The sequence below is a fragment of the Cornus florida genome, unplaced genomic scaffold (genome assembly GCF_030987335.1).
Source record: "Cornus florida cultivar Cherokee Brave unplaced genomic scaffold, ASM3098733v1 CherokeeBrave_3.0.0_Hap2_Chr02, whole genome shotgun sequence".
NCBI lineage: Eukaryota > Viridiplantae > Streptophyta > Magnoliopsida > Cornales > Cornaceae > Cornus > Cornus florida.
In genome coordinates this window covers 17,927,299-17,941,209 of record NW_026775572.1, presented here as the reverse complement: position 1 = coordinate 17,941,209, position 13,911 = coordinate 17,927,299, and the positions used below count along the sequence as shown (strand labels likewise).

Genomic DNA, 13,911 nt, shown 5'->3' with positions numbered 1-13,911 from the left:
TTTAAACCCCAAAGCCCAACAATCCAAACCAACCCATTTGTTATATTATTTTCTCTTTTGAAAGTAAAACTAGCCCAACGATCCAGCCTAACCCAGTTTGATATCATGTATGTAACAAAATATCATGTAATTTTACATATTATTGTTGGTATATATTTATGTATATTTATAATGGTAATAAAAAATTTAATAGTAAAGGAAGTATATTAAAATATTGTTTCATAATTTGTGGTTTAAGTTGCCAAAATAATTATAAATAAAAATTCTGGTACTTAAACCAATGTGTCCTGCAAATTTAATCCAATTCCTTTTCCAATTTTAAATCCAAATTGGTTCCAAACAGAACAAGGACTCCTACGTTCTCTTCTATAAATTATGCCTCAAACCAAATCCACGCCTCAAGCGACCGAGGATTACAGCAGCCTCAGGATATTCTATGAAGATAGAATTAGGTCTCACCAGGAGAATCGGTGTTTTACTACCAATCACAAGTTTCATGTTGGACGCAGTATTCATACTGGAAATTATAATCAAGGATTACTTTATCAACCGCCATCTACTTCAGAGATCCTTCCTGAAACATTTTTCAAATACAAAAGTTCAGTATCTTCCCACGAATTAGTGAATTAGACAAGATTCATTTGTACAGAATAACAAGTAACGGGTCACTCTTCATAAATTTCTCTCTCTTTGCGATTCTGGGTATATATATACAGGTTCGTAGATGCAATTATGGGTATAAATATAAACGATCAGCTAAGCTCGTGCCTGGAATAAATTCCATTCCCAGAGTTGGAAAGGAAAACAATTCCAATGTTTATAGATCTCTTTTTTTTTTGTAATTGAAAAGAAATTTGTTGGTTTTGTTTACAATATATTATTCCCTCCCTAGTTTGGCTTGCCGAGCTCAATCATACGGAGTTCGGGCATCCCCGAGCACCGCACCCCAAAACTCGAATTGTTTTGCTTTAGTTTCTCTTTTCTTTGTAACCTAGTTTTTTTTTTTTCTCTTGTAATTTGTAATTGTTTTGCAGGGAGCAATAAATTATTATTATTTATTTGTAATTTTTCTCCTCTCTCCATTCTCCCTTCCGGTAACAACTCTCCTCTCTCTTTCACTTCATCAAGAAGCAAAAATGGCAGGATCTTCTGCCAGTACTCGTGAAGCTCAACTTATTATTATTGCGGAAAGGATAGGCGACGACGTACACATTATACAAATTTTCTTTCGTTGGTTCTCTTTCCCATTTCCTTTCGTTATCTGCTCGTGAATTCCCCGCAATATGGGGTTTTTTTGTGTGAATGACGTGATTTACATGTTTGGGGGTGAGGTATACAAAAACGGCTTCCTCGAGGCATGCGAAGAAGTATGGGAGTTACATGTGCCTAGTTGTAAAATCAAAAGGGCGACTTCCATGGGTTCCGGAAAGATCAACCCCACATGTATAGGACCGTTGGAAGATGGTCTTGTATATGTGTTTAGCAATTATTTAAGCCCCCTTGCATGTGAGAGTTTCAATCCTAAAACCTGCGAGTGGAATCCTCTCCCTCCTCCTCCTCCCGTGCCGTTTGGTGTGTATCTCGAAAGCCACCATTCAGAAATTGTTGACCACCAGCTCCTTTTGTCGAGAAAAACAATTGTTGACCACCAGCTCTTTTCGTCAAAAAAAAAAACAATTGTCCTAACGACGGAATTCGGGAATAAGTTCAACTTGCATGTTTGGGATTGTTTTGATGAAGAAGAACCTCCGGTTGATTCTTGTAATGAAGAACCTCCGGTTCAATTTCAAGAAGAACCTCAGGTTGATTCTTGTAATGAAGAACCTCCGGTTCAATTTCCCCCTCAAATGGAGAAGGTGTCATTTCAGTCGATCCAAACTGAGCATCAAATGTACTATAGAATTGATGGCAACGGAATCAACCTGGTGGTTGGATACCCTCCATCTGGTGCACTATTGCTGAATGATGGTACCACATACCTGTTGTCCTTGGGCAATGGGAGATTTTGCACCTTCATTTCAGGGTATGTGGTCAGTCCTTTTCAATACCGCTCCCGCAATTTAAACGTTGGCGTCAACGTGTTCTCACTGAAGGATGGAATGAGGGAGGTTAAGGTTGAAGAGGAAGTTTCGGTGTCCTTGGAATTAGAGGTATCTCCTCCAGTGAGGCTTCACATCCGTGGCTGTTTCACATGGTATGTGACTTGAGTTGGTAGATTTAATTCTCATGTATGTATACAGAGCTTGCCTTATGTGTCTTTTTTAATTATCATTTGCAGCAGCTATAAGATCGGGAATGCCCAAATAGAGTCTTCTGCAAGGTGACTTTCTTTTAATTGATGTTATTTTACTATATATATATATATATATATATATATATATATTACAATTACATCATTCCCATAGCAAAATCAAATATTCATGTTTTATGTTTTCTTGTAATCTTATTCTTAATATATACTCCGTATGTATATATTTTTAGAAGTAGTCAACAAAGCTTTGAAGTAGAGTAAATGGAGACAACTGTGAATACGGTAGATGTAAAAAATAAAAATTTTAGCCGTTGCACTCTGTTTTCAAGGGTTATGGTGGAATTTCACATGATCACGAATATCTCCGAGAGTAAATGAATGTCTTGCGTATGTTATCAGAAAAATCAGACTATCTAAACACCAATTTTACATCATCATTTCTCGTCCTATCTCTCTTTTTTAGGGTTTTTGTGTACAATAAATGAAAAATACTGATTTTTTTTTTTTACCACTCCATTTTCAAATGAAAAGATCTCAAACACAATAGCAAGCGGGGTTGGGCCTTAGGTTGCTGGGTGTGAATTTGGTGGATGGCGGCCCACTTCTTCAGCACGGTTCAAAATCATTGTTAAACACGGAGAGGCCCACTTTCTTTAAGGACCTTATGGCTAATATCAAATTTCATCTCCTTCATAATATTTTTATATGGTAATAAGTATTTGAATTTAGTTTAAACCCCAAAGCCCAACAATCCAAACCAACCCATTTCTTATATTATTCTCTTTTGAAAGTAAAACTAGCCCAACAATCCAGCCTAACCCAGTTTGATATCATGTATCTAATAAGTGCACCAAATTTTTGTGATTCCAGGTTGTAACTCAGTGTTGCAATTGGTGGAGTGGTTCAGTTTGCAAACTACCATGAATTCTACTAAATCTAAAGTGTTGAGTGCAATTTTTTCAACTGCTATTTGGAAAATATGGGCTATTAGAAATGAAGCCTTGCACAAGGGACGTCAAGATCAAGCTACACATGTTGCACAAGTTATTGTATGGGAGGTTTTGTCATACCTCAAGCTGCGACTGGAAGACTTAATTCTAATTTTTAATTGCTGATGTATGCTCTGGTCCAAATAATTAGTTGCTGGAGTGTTATCATGTGGTGCTGCAGTCAACAATGGCTTTGCTGTGGTCTGGTTTTTCAAGAATTCATTCTTGAGGATGGCTTTCTTTTGTTTGTTTGCTTTTATCATTTTAAGAAGGCTTTGGTTTTCTTTATGGTTTTTCTAGTTAGGATTTGGTTTTTATTTTTGCTGTGGATGGACTTGTTGTCCATTCTTCTGTTTCTTTTGGAGGTTTACCCTCTCCTTTTGTAATTGTACTATTGTTCTTCTATTTATAAAATTCAAAAAATATCCTATTCAGGAAAAATATATATATAAAAAATATATATATATATATATATGTGTGTTTGTGTGTGATAACTTGTTATTTTATATTCAATAATAAATAAATAATTAATATTTTTTATTAGTTAAAGGTTCTTATCTCTACTTTTCATGTTTTATAGGAGCTAATTTCGGAGAAAAGAGCCAAAAATGGCAATACCATCAAGTCAAAAATATCAAGCCAAATTGGAAAGTAGCAAGATTTTAGGAATATTTTTTGTATTTTTATTTTATTTTATTTTCAATTATGTAATAAGAATTTTTCCCTTCCAATTGTTTCATTTTAAACTCTATAAATAGGGACATATGTAGACGAGGAGAGAAAATAATACAGAGTTAGAGATTTTTTTAGCTTGGTATTTTTTGTCTTGTAATTCTTATTATTATTATTATTTTTAGGTTGTTGCATTTTTTATTTTATAAAAAAGTCTTCTAATCAGATGATCCCCACCCATGACATAGGTTATATTTAAAGTACAAACTAATGCCGTATTTTTTATTTTATAAAAAATTCTTCTAATTAGAGGATCCCCACCCATAACATAGGCTAAATTTAAGACACAAACTTGAGCGGAAGGAATTTGAACCCAACGTGGCAATGTGCATCCTACCATCCAACTACGCTACACCCGCACAACAGTGCATGTTACCATTTAATGTCACCAAGTTGCCAAATCTGCAGGGAAGCAAGGCATGCAAGGATGCAGAAGAAGTAAAAAAGAGAAGACTTACATGAATATATACTAATATGCATATAGAGTTTCTCAGTGTCAACATAGTACCTACTAGAGATTTTTTGAGCTTGCACTTTCCTGAGTTTTTACGCTTTCACCAGACAAACAGAATATTCAATTATCTCCAGAGGGTATGGAGAAATTTGTTCCAACTCAGATGTCAAGAAAGTGACAACATCAACAAGAAAATCTCAGAATTTATTTGTTGTCCATGTTAAAAACATCTCAATTTGATATGATTCAGAACTGCATGCCATACCACTATTTCAACCTCCATAATGAGACATCAAAATTGGTTTATCCCTGACCAACAAATCTGAAATTGTTAAACTACCAACAAAATTCATGAAGACAGAATTTGACATTCCAATTATCAGATACAATACCTTTCGGGAAAAAATATAACCAGAACAATCCCCACAAGTAGGGGCAATTTTAACATCTTAGATTGTAATGCAAATTGAATACACAAAAAATACAATCATTTCTTTCTGTTTCTCCCTGATAATCCTGAATTCTGAGAAAATTCTGTAAGCCCTTGCCTGAAAGCTCCAGGATTTACCCCATTACCATCCAATATGCTTGTTACACCCATTTTTGAAACCTGAAAAAAAATAAAATATTAAAACTTGAAAATTTATAGGTGACAAAAAAGCCTAAAGTAGAGATTTTAAGCAATTTGCAGTGCATCTCAACAATAAAAGAATATGGGATTCAACTTCTCAAACATACAAGGATATAACTGATAGGAAAACAATAAGGTTAATCTTACCGATTCAATGTTCCGGTCCTCGTCATAAAAAAAGAGCATTGAATTGAAGGGCACCCCAGTCCTCCGATTAATTCTTTGGAAATGTTGTGTCTTGTGTGTCCAACTTGAAAAAATCTCCTGAAATTTCATCACAATTCTTCAACTAACCTGTGTGAATGACAAAAACACACAGGTTAGTTCTCTCTCTTTGCGATTTTGGGTATATATATACTGGTTCATTGATGCAATTACAATATTATATTATTAATGAAAACACAGGATGAATATGAAAAGATATCAGCATGATCAGAAGCATGACATGACAAATTATTGCTATTTGTTACTTATAAAACCTTAAACTCAGTGGGTAAAAAAATCTGTCTACAGACTATTCATAGTACAACATAGCTTCTAATTCGCCATACTAAGTAGCCATTCAGATGAGGAAAGGCAGTTCAAAACATCAAAAAAGTTATTTCAAGCTTTTAAATAGAAGATAAGGTTTCGGTAAATTATGGACCAAACAATGAAATTTATTTCTTTCGAACAATGAGGCAAGTATAGTTGCATGTTTGTGGGCAGTAAACAAGTAGGTGAACTTCTGTGTTAAAATTTTACAAAATTGCGTATGAATAATGCTAGTGCAAACAAATAATATGAACTTTTAGAGTTGGTTATTTTCTCTAGCTGTTTTTATCACAATCTGGGAAACCTTAACACATCGAACATACAATGGAAGTGGTCATGCAAATGGGCCGATAGTACTAGTGGTGGTGGCTGTGAATGGTACCAAAATGTGAAAGATAGTGTTGGTGGTTGTCCTAAAGAAGACAGATCTTGAGATTGATTATAGGGTGGTAGTTGTTATGGAGATCAACTGGCAAATTTCAGCTTGCATCCCACTAAATGAATTTGTAATTTAAGGCAGCAAATCGGACTCCCAAACCCAGAAACCAACCACTTTAATGAACAAAAAAAAGTCCTCCTAATGCCTTAAAAGGAAACAATATAGTGAATTATCCTAGGTGGTGTAAAAGATTCATTGATGATTATTTTCATGAAGTTTAAAAAAAAAAAAAAAAAACTATTTTATTTGTTATTAGGATTGATTAATAACTCAAATAATGTTTTATGGCGTTTTAAAAATTTTGACCAACTTGATTTATTTCACTCTTTCTTTAAATGTATATATATATGGTAACAAAACATCATGTAATTTTACATATTATTGTTGGTAATTTAAGTATATTTATAATGGTAATAAAAAATTTAACAGTAAAAGAAGTATATATTAAAATATTGTTTCATAATTTGTGGTTTACGTTGCCAAAATAATTATAAAAAAAAATTCTGGTACTTAAACCAATATGTCCTGCAAATTCAATCCAATTTTTTTTCCAATTTTAAATCCAAATTGGTTCCAAACAGAACAAGGACTCCTCTTTTCTCTTCTATAAATTCTGCCTCAAACCAAATCCCAACGCCTGAAGCGACCGAGGATTACAGCAGCCACATATCTGCAAATAGATCAGGTTAGTTCTCTCTCTTTGCGATTCTGGGTATATATATACAGGTTTTTATTTTTTTTTCGAGAAAGTTAAGGTGTATTGATTATGTAACTGTACAAGATCCAAATAGGGCAAAAGCCCAATACATCAGACAAGCCCAAGGCTGCCAAAACAATGGCCCAAGTCCATCAAAGTTGAACAAAGACAATGATAGTCTACAGAACCCTAGACTAATCTTGTCTACGCCAACAATCCAAAACAGTCCGGTACCAAACAATAACAGAGAAGAAATTTGTAATTGAAAAGAATTTTTTTTTTTGTAATTGAAAAGAAATTTGTTGATTTAGTTTACAATATATTATTCACTCCCTAGTTTGGCTTGCCGAGCACAATCATAGGGAGTTCGGGCATCCCCTAGCACCGCACCCCAAAACTCTAATTGTTTTGGGCACGAGTTTTGCTTTAGTTTCTCTTTTCTTTATAACCATAGTTTTTTTTTTTTTTTTCCCTCTAAAATTAGGGACTGATAAATTATTTATTAGTAATTGTTTTGCACGGAGTAATAAATTATTTATTTGTAATTTTTCTCCTCTCTCCATTCTCCCCTCCGGTACCAATCCGGGTCTTCTACCACTCCTGAAGCTCAACTTATTGTTCTTATCTTTCCCCTGTACTTTCGTTATCTGCTCTTCAATGAAGAACCTCCGGTTCTCACCCCTCAAATTCCGGAGCATTTGTCATTTGAAGCGCTCCACATGGACCTAACTCTGTTCTATATAGTAGTGATAGCAACGGAAGCAAACCGGTGGTTGGATACCCTCCATCTGGTGCACGTTTGCCGTATGATCCTGCCGCATACCTGTTGTCCTTGGGCAATGGGAGATTTTGCACCTTCCGTTCAGGGTATGAGGTCAGTCCTTTTCAAGACCCCTACAGCAATTTTAAGGTTTGCGTCAACGTGTTTTCACTTAAGGAGGAAATGAGGGAGGTTAAGGTTGATGAAGAGGAAGTTTCGGTGTCCTTGGAAATAGAGGAATCTCCTCAACTGAGGCTTCACATCCGTTACTGTTTCGCATTCTATGTGACTTGAGTTGGTAGATTTTATTCTCATGTATGTATATAGCGCTTGCCTTATGTGTCTTTTTTAATTATCATTTACAGCCTAGCACAACATACAATGTATGTGTCTTTTTAGTAGGTTTTTAAAAAAAATTAAAATCAAATTTTATCTATTAAGCTATACCAAGCAAAGCCTATTTCGCTGAAATTAACATGGAGGAAGTGCTCTACACTCTATACGATCACTTTCCGAGCACAACATGCAACAAGTGATGGTGCAAAAGTGAACCGCATCTTGTGAGTTTTTAGTAATAACTTGACGCAGTTTAACAAAAATAAACTCTGAACGGTTTACTATGTAATTTGTTCAGACTTTAAAAAAGGTTATTGTAATTTATCTGCTTCTTTTTTTTTAATTGTCCAAACGAAACTAGAACTATACATTCTTTAAATCACTTGTCCAACATTCACTTGGAGATATATGGAACATAACAGCTTACAAAACTATCAGTAGCTGTAGTGAGAGATAAAGTATTTTAAACTCAACATAGAACTCCAGAGACTATTGAGTAACTAGTACTAGCAAAGATTACTAGTATACATGAAGCTGCCATTGTAGGTATAAACACAGATGTCAAAACAATCCATTAAAAGTACATAAATCTCTTTCCATTACAAAACTTATTGCTATGAACAGTTCTATTAAACAAAATCAAAAGAAGAGATTCAATGTTATTAGAGACCACATCAGACTGCACTAATTACAAGTCGCAACAAACTATTTCCTACAACATCAAGTTCAGGAAATGCCGAGAAAATCCCCACATTCATCGAAGGAGCATCATCTAATCAAGATTATGGTTTTATTCCATATCAAAGGATCAATTCCCCCCAGATAAAACCAAGAAATCATTAACCGGTGAAGATGTAACAGGGTATACGTCAACAACACTTGTAAATTAGCAACATTTTGGGTTATGAAGGAGCAGAATAGATGATTTTGGGTTAGAAAGGCAAAGGAGGAGAGGACAGGACATGACGGATTAAATTAGCCGTCTTTTGAAGCTTCTGGTGGTTCCTTGATAGGTTCGAACCAGCAAGCCCGCTCCTATTCCGATCCCAAGACAAATGCTGAGGCCAATTCCAACACCCACCCTCACACCAGCATTGAACCATGACAGCTCTCCATCTTCACCTTCTAAATAGTCTGCCCCTGAATAGAAGTTGTAATAGTCTTTGTTTTCTGGTTTGTAATTTGGGTAATCGAAATCCTGCAAGGATCAAAGCACGAGGGAAGCAGCATGTTTAGTGCAAAATGAAAATCAGATTGAGAAACAAATAAAGATTTTCAATGCATACGAGACTAAAATATAACTGCTTTTGGTGATCTCCCAGAGAGGAGCATAACATATGGTGAAAAAGTAGAGAAAGCGGAAGCCGGAAACAAGGGAACCCCAAGCATGAAATATGATGGGAATGCGTCAACTGTCACAGTAAATGGAAAGCAATAGGTGTCGTGAATTTGAACTAGAAACCCATCAACAAACTTTTCAAAACAAAATTAGAAGAAAGGTTATCTATAATATTCTATATTGATGCTAGGAAATAAATGTATATATGTATATGTATATATGTATGCATAGAAGAAAGGTTAGTTCTTTATTACCCAAAAAAGTTTCAGCTATAGTTGTGGCACCTGGGGGAGGCTTCATCTAATCCATACCTCATAGGGAGGGGCTGGGGAGGATAAGATGTTTTGTTCTAATAGTCTAACATATATCAAATATATAGCCCAACAGAAAATTCACAGAACTGTTACCGGGATTTACCATAAGACTTCTAATGTCCAGATATATAACCATTCGATAACAGTACAAAAGACCTTCAAGTATGATTAAGTGATACCCTGGAAGAAAGAATAGGAGCAACAACGATACAAAAGGTCATACTTATAGATATCTACTTGACAGACAAACAAGTTGATATATGCACGATTACACGAACTGCCATTAACACAGAGACACTAGAATAGATACATAGGAGAGTTGAAAAAGATCTTAAGAAGATGAAGGAAAGAGCACAAAGCAAGATATATATCCAGATATAGAGGTGATCAAGCAAATAATATAACAAGTAAAATTTACTAGAACCATTTTTTTGGGTAAACACAGTGTTAGTATGTACTCTTATAAATTCAGAAATTCATGATTATGATAACACATACCTTAACGTTTAGGACCCAATATATCTTTTGAAAGACGTAAAACTTAAGGTTGTATACACAAATTCAGTATTTCTATGTTCAAACTGACTCTCAATTTAAAAGTTCGTATTAACATATGAACAACTAGCCTACATTTTCTTATTTATATAATGAGCCAAAAAACATGTAAATTTATTTCAATAATAACGCCACGCCAACTTCTCATATTTCTGAAATCACCTTCACTCTTCTACAAATTTTCAAGATTTTTCTAAAACCCTAAAAACGTTAAAATTTTCTATTTATACCAAGAGTCTCAGAAAATTTTCCTTAAGTCTTAACGGTGTTAAACCACAAATGCATGAATATAAACAAGAATGAAGCAAAACTGCGAATACCAGTTCCCTCATTAATAAACAATGTGGGAAGTGATCAAGTATATAACCCAAAATGGCTAGTCAGGCATAATAAATAGTTTAGCAAAATAAGATTATATTACGGTATGAAAAATTGGCATGGAAGGTCTTGGTTAGAAGAAGAAGAAACAAACAAAAAAAAAAAAAATTAAAGGTTAATAATATAATATTGTATATTCTCTAACTTAGAACCATGTGCCAGCCCCATGCTTCCTGATCCATATTCCATAGGATAAGATTTGGTGTTGCAGATGAACCACACATCCCTACTGTGAATAGATCAAAGCTCATAAACTACACATCCTTAACTTAAAAGATTAAAGCTCATAATAGCATTCAAAATTTAGAAGTCAATAGCAAAGTGTGTACCTGCAATGCAAGCCCAGAGGGAACATATTTCGGGCTTTCAGTTGCCTCATATTCAGGTATGGAGTTAAGCATCCCCTTCCTCGTTTGCTTCTTGCGAAAACTAAGCTGCACGGTCTTAGTCAAGACAATTGGGGTACCTGAGAAGCAACCGGCCACATAAACTTCAATCATTGGGGAAGTTGACTCTAGGCCCATGAAATGTCTCCCCTTCAAAAACCCGGTCCCAGCAACTGTATCTGTTTCACAACTCATGCTCCATCTCTGGCCATGATTTTTCGATTGTCCCATAAATCCATTGTAATCACTCAATTCTAAAATCCCGGATAGCATTAGAACATCCTTACTAAAAACCTCAAACTTCACACTCCCTGTCAACCTTATACTATCAGTACTAACAAATGTAACTTCTTCGGATTTCTTATCTAACCTATCCCTTCTAAGAAGGGTTGTGATGCCGTCGGAGTAGATGCTAGTTCTTACACCGTTTACCTCAAGAAGGGTGTCTTGATACAGTGGGACATGGTTTAGTGTTAGGTACTCAGGAGTTGAATCATCAATCTCACATTTGGAAACTCTCACATAAAAAACTCTTAAATCAAGCCAATGTAATGATGATACCTTAATGCAGGGCTTGTAAGGAGAGTGCCCCATAACGCTGTGACCATTCTCGGCCCTACCATTTCCGTTTGCTGTCCGGTGACAATTCTCCATGGTCATCAAAGATAATTAATCCTCCTTTTTACAGAAATCCATCAGCACTAACTGAGATGATGACTTGGGGAAACCCATACAAGTAAGACTCAGCATGAGTAAAAAAAAACCTGTTAAAATTTCAACAAAATCAAAGTAATTCAATAAACCTGCTCAGAAACTGAAAGCCTCCCCCAAAATGAAGAAACAACACATTCAAGAACAAGAACAAGGGGAGAGAGAGAGAGAGAAAGAGAGCGAGGAATTCAACAGAAAAGGGAGTCCAACTATTCTTAAACATCAAACGGGAATTTACAAGAAAACTACTTTATTTTTAAAAACAAAGAAACCTACTTATATACAACTATACAAGACAAAACAATTGAGAAGAAGATAAAGTAAAAGGAGAAAAACAATTGAAACCCATCAAGAAAAAAGAGTTCTGCAGAAGAATAAAACCTTTAATATCTGTTTTGTGGGTGAAAATTGAAATGGAACTCAAAACAAACAGGTAATATACATAACCAGTGGACAAACCAGCAAGGCAAAAACCATTTTAGTGAAGGTGAGAACTGAAGTCAGAAAGGGATAAGAGGATGAAAGAAATATTACACAAGATAAATCCAAAACCAAAGAGTTGAAATCCAACAAAACTGATTTTACCCAATATAAAGTGATGAAACAACTCAATAACAAATTTAATTGAAGATAACAATTAAAAGCCAAAAAAAAGAGAAAAGAAAAAGAAAAGAAAATTTCAATAATAGAGAAACATACCAGCAGCATCATAGAGGCAAAGACAAATACTAGAAGAACAACATTTTTTCTTCTCTTTTATGTATAATTCTTAATGGCAATCAAAGATTGAAGTCCGATGTATTGCCAAGTAAAGTGTGATCAGTAGTACAATAAGGAAGAGGACAGCAGAGTGCAAAAAAACACAGATTCCACACAAAGGCCGGCAATAGATGACATATAATGAACGTCATATAAAAAAACAAAACAGGTCTCTCTCTATAACTACAACCATATATTTTCGTGGTATACACAAAGTAGTACAAACAAACACACCATAAAAATCCTCCAAACCAACTCTCTGCCTCTAGTTAGGAAAAAAATCTCTGCCTCTACTTTGCACCCTCCATAATCCAAATAATCGAATTTAAGCATCTTATGATTTCTCGAGTCGCTTTCTAACACACAAAACGACCAGAACCAAACAGAGCTTTCAATTTTACAACCCAAAGAAGTGCCATTCAGCATATATTAATCGAAATAAAAAAAATTAAAAACAAAAAAATTAGCATTCAAATTTCATGAATAATAATGGTCTCTATACAATCACGGTTTTTTTCTGGGCTTGCCTGATTTTTGATTTATTTGTTGAAAAGTGGGGGGTTGGATTGGATTATACATTTTGCATACTAAAGTTTAGTTGATGACATTTATTGGAATTTATATGCAATCCATTAGTTATGGTTATGTTACAGTAATTTTTTTCTTTTTTATTTTTTCCAAATATGCTCTTGAGCAAAATAATTTATTCTGCCTTTAAATATTTTTTCAAGTCTCACAAGATGCTTACGTTGTGCTCTAAATTCAAATCTAAAGCGTCATGCAAACAGATTAAGCACTTAAAATCTCCACACCATGTTATAGATCATTATTACATTCAGGACTTTTGAAATATATATTAATTGTTATTTACCGAAAATACATACATATATATATATATATATATATATGTTAATTACCCATTTTCTCAAATACTAGTATTCATTTTCCTTCTTATTGGGAAACTCGGCAAGACAAGGGACGCGTGAAAACAACCTGACGGAGCTATCTTCTCCACGTGATATTCACATGGTCTTAATTTATACCGTAAATAGATATGTGTAATTACGTTTATATACATAGAATGGACGGACTAACATTCCACAAACCCCACGGGTCTGGCCCATTTTTTAATGAGTGGACTTGCAGAGGGAACGTAGCCAACTGTCACGCCCCGCCTATGGAGGTTGTGCCACGCAGGCGACACGCAGACGCTGAGGAGGACGCTGTATGGCAACTGCATGGCAAGTGGAGTTTCTAGAGTCTTCCGGAGTAGTCTAGAGTTGTGTGGAAGATTCTAGATATGTGTAGTATATTCTAGAGGTGTGTGGAAGGTTCTAGAATTCTCCAGAATTGTGTGGAATAGTATGGAGGGTTCTAGAATGTTGTAGATATGTATGGAGATGTGTAGAAGGTGGAAGAAGATTCTAGAGAATCAATCTCCACCGTTGGTTAAAATGCATCCTAGCCATCCATTAGGGATGGGGATGCCTATAAATAGGAGTAGGACTTCATTTTGCAACCAACAAGTCCTAGAGTAAGTCTTGAGAGCCTTGTAGAGAGCTTGAGTGCTAGCCTTGTACAAAGCATTCTTTGAAGTAATAGAAGTGTTCTTTCCTTGCCAACTTAAGTGCCTTAGTGTGTGTGAG

At 35.0% G+C, this 13,911-nt stretch overlaps 2 protein-coding genes across 2 annotated transcripts; one reads left to right on the top strand and one right to left on the bottom strand.

Annotated features, from left to right (window-relative positions):
• The first annotated feature begins 440 nt into the window (after window positions 1–440).
• LOC132293998 (uncharacterized) lies at window positions 441–3,670 on the top strand. The gene is made up of 3 exons (XM_059791699.1): window positions 441–2,194; window positions 2,279–2,320; window positions 3,122–3,670. Exons 1-3 carry the CDS (start codon window positions 1,284–1,286, stop codon window positions 3,126–3,128), a joined length of 960 nt encoding a protein of 319 aa, XP_059647682.1. The 5' UTR covers window positions 441–1,283; the 3' UTR covers window positions 3,129–3,670.
• A 4,699-nt stretch (window positions 3,671–8,369) lies between these two features.
• LOC132293996 (uncharacterized protein At1g01500-like) lies at window positions 8,370–12,386 on the bottom strand. Its single transcript, XM_059791696.1, has 3 exons — window positions 12,206–12,386; window positions 10,739–11,559; window positions 8,370–9,021 (listed from the first exon to the last, which is right to left on the bottom strand). The coding sequence occupies exons 2-3, from the start codon at window positions 11,453–11,455 to the stop codon at window positions 8,794–8,796; spliced, it is 945 nt and encodes a 314-aa protein (XP_059647679.1). The 5' UTR covers window positions 11,456–11,559; window positions 12,206–12,386; the 3' UTR covers window positions 8,370–8,793.
• Between the last annotated feature and the right edge of the window lie 1,525 nt (window positions 12,387–13,911).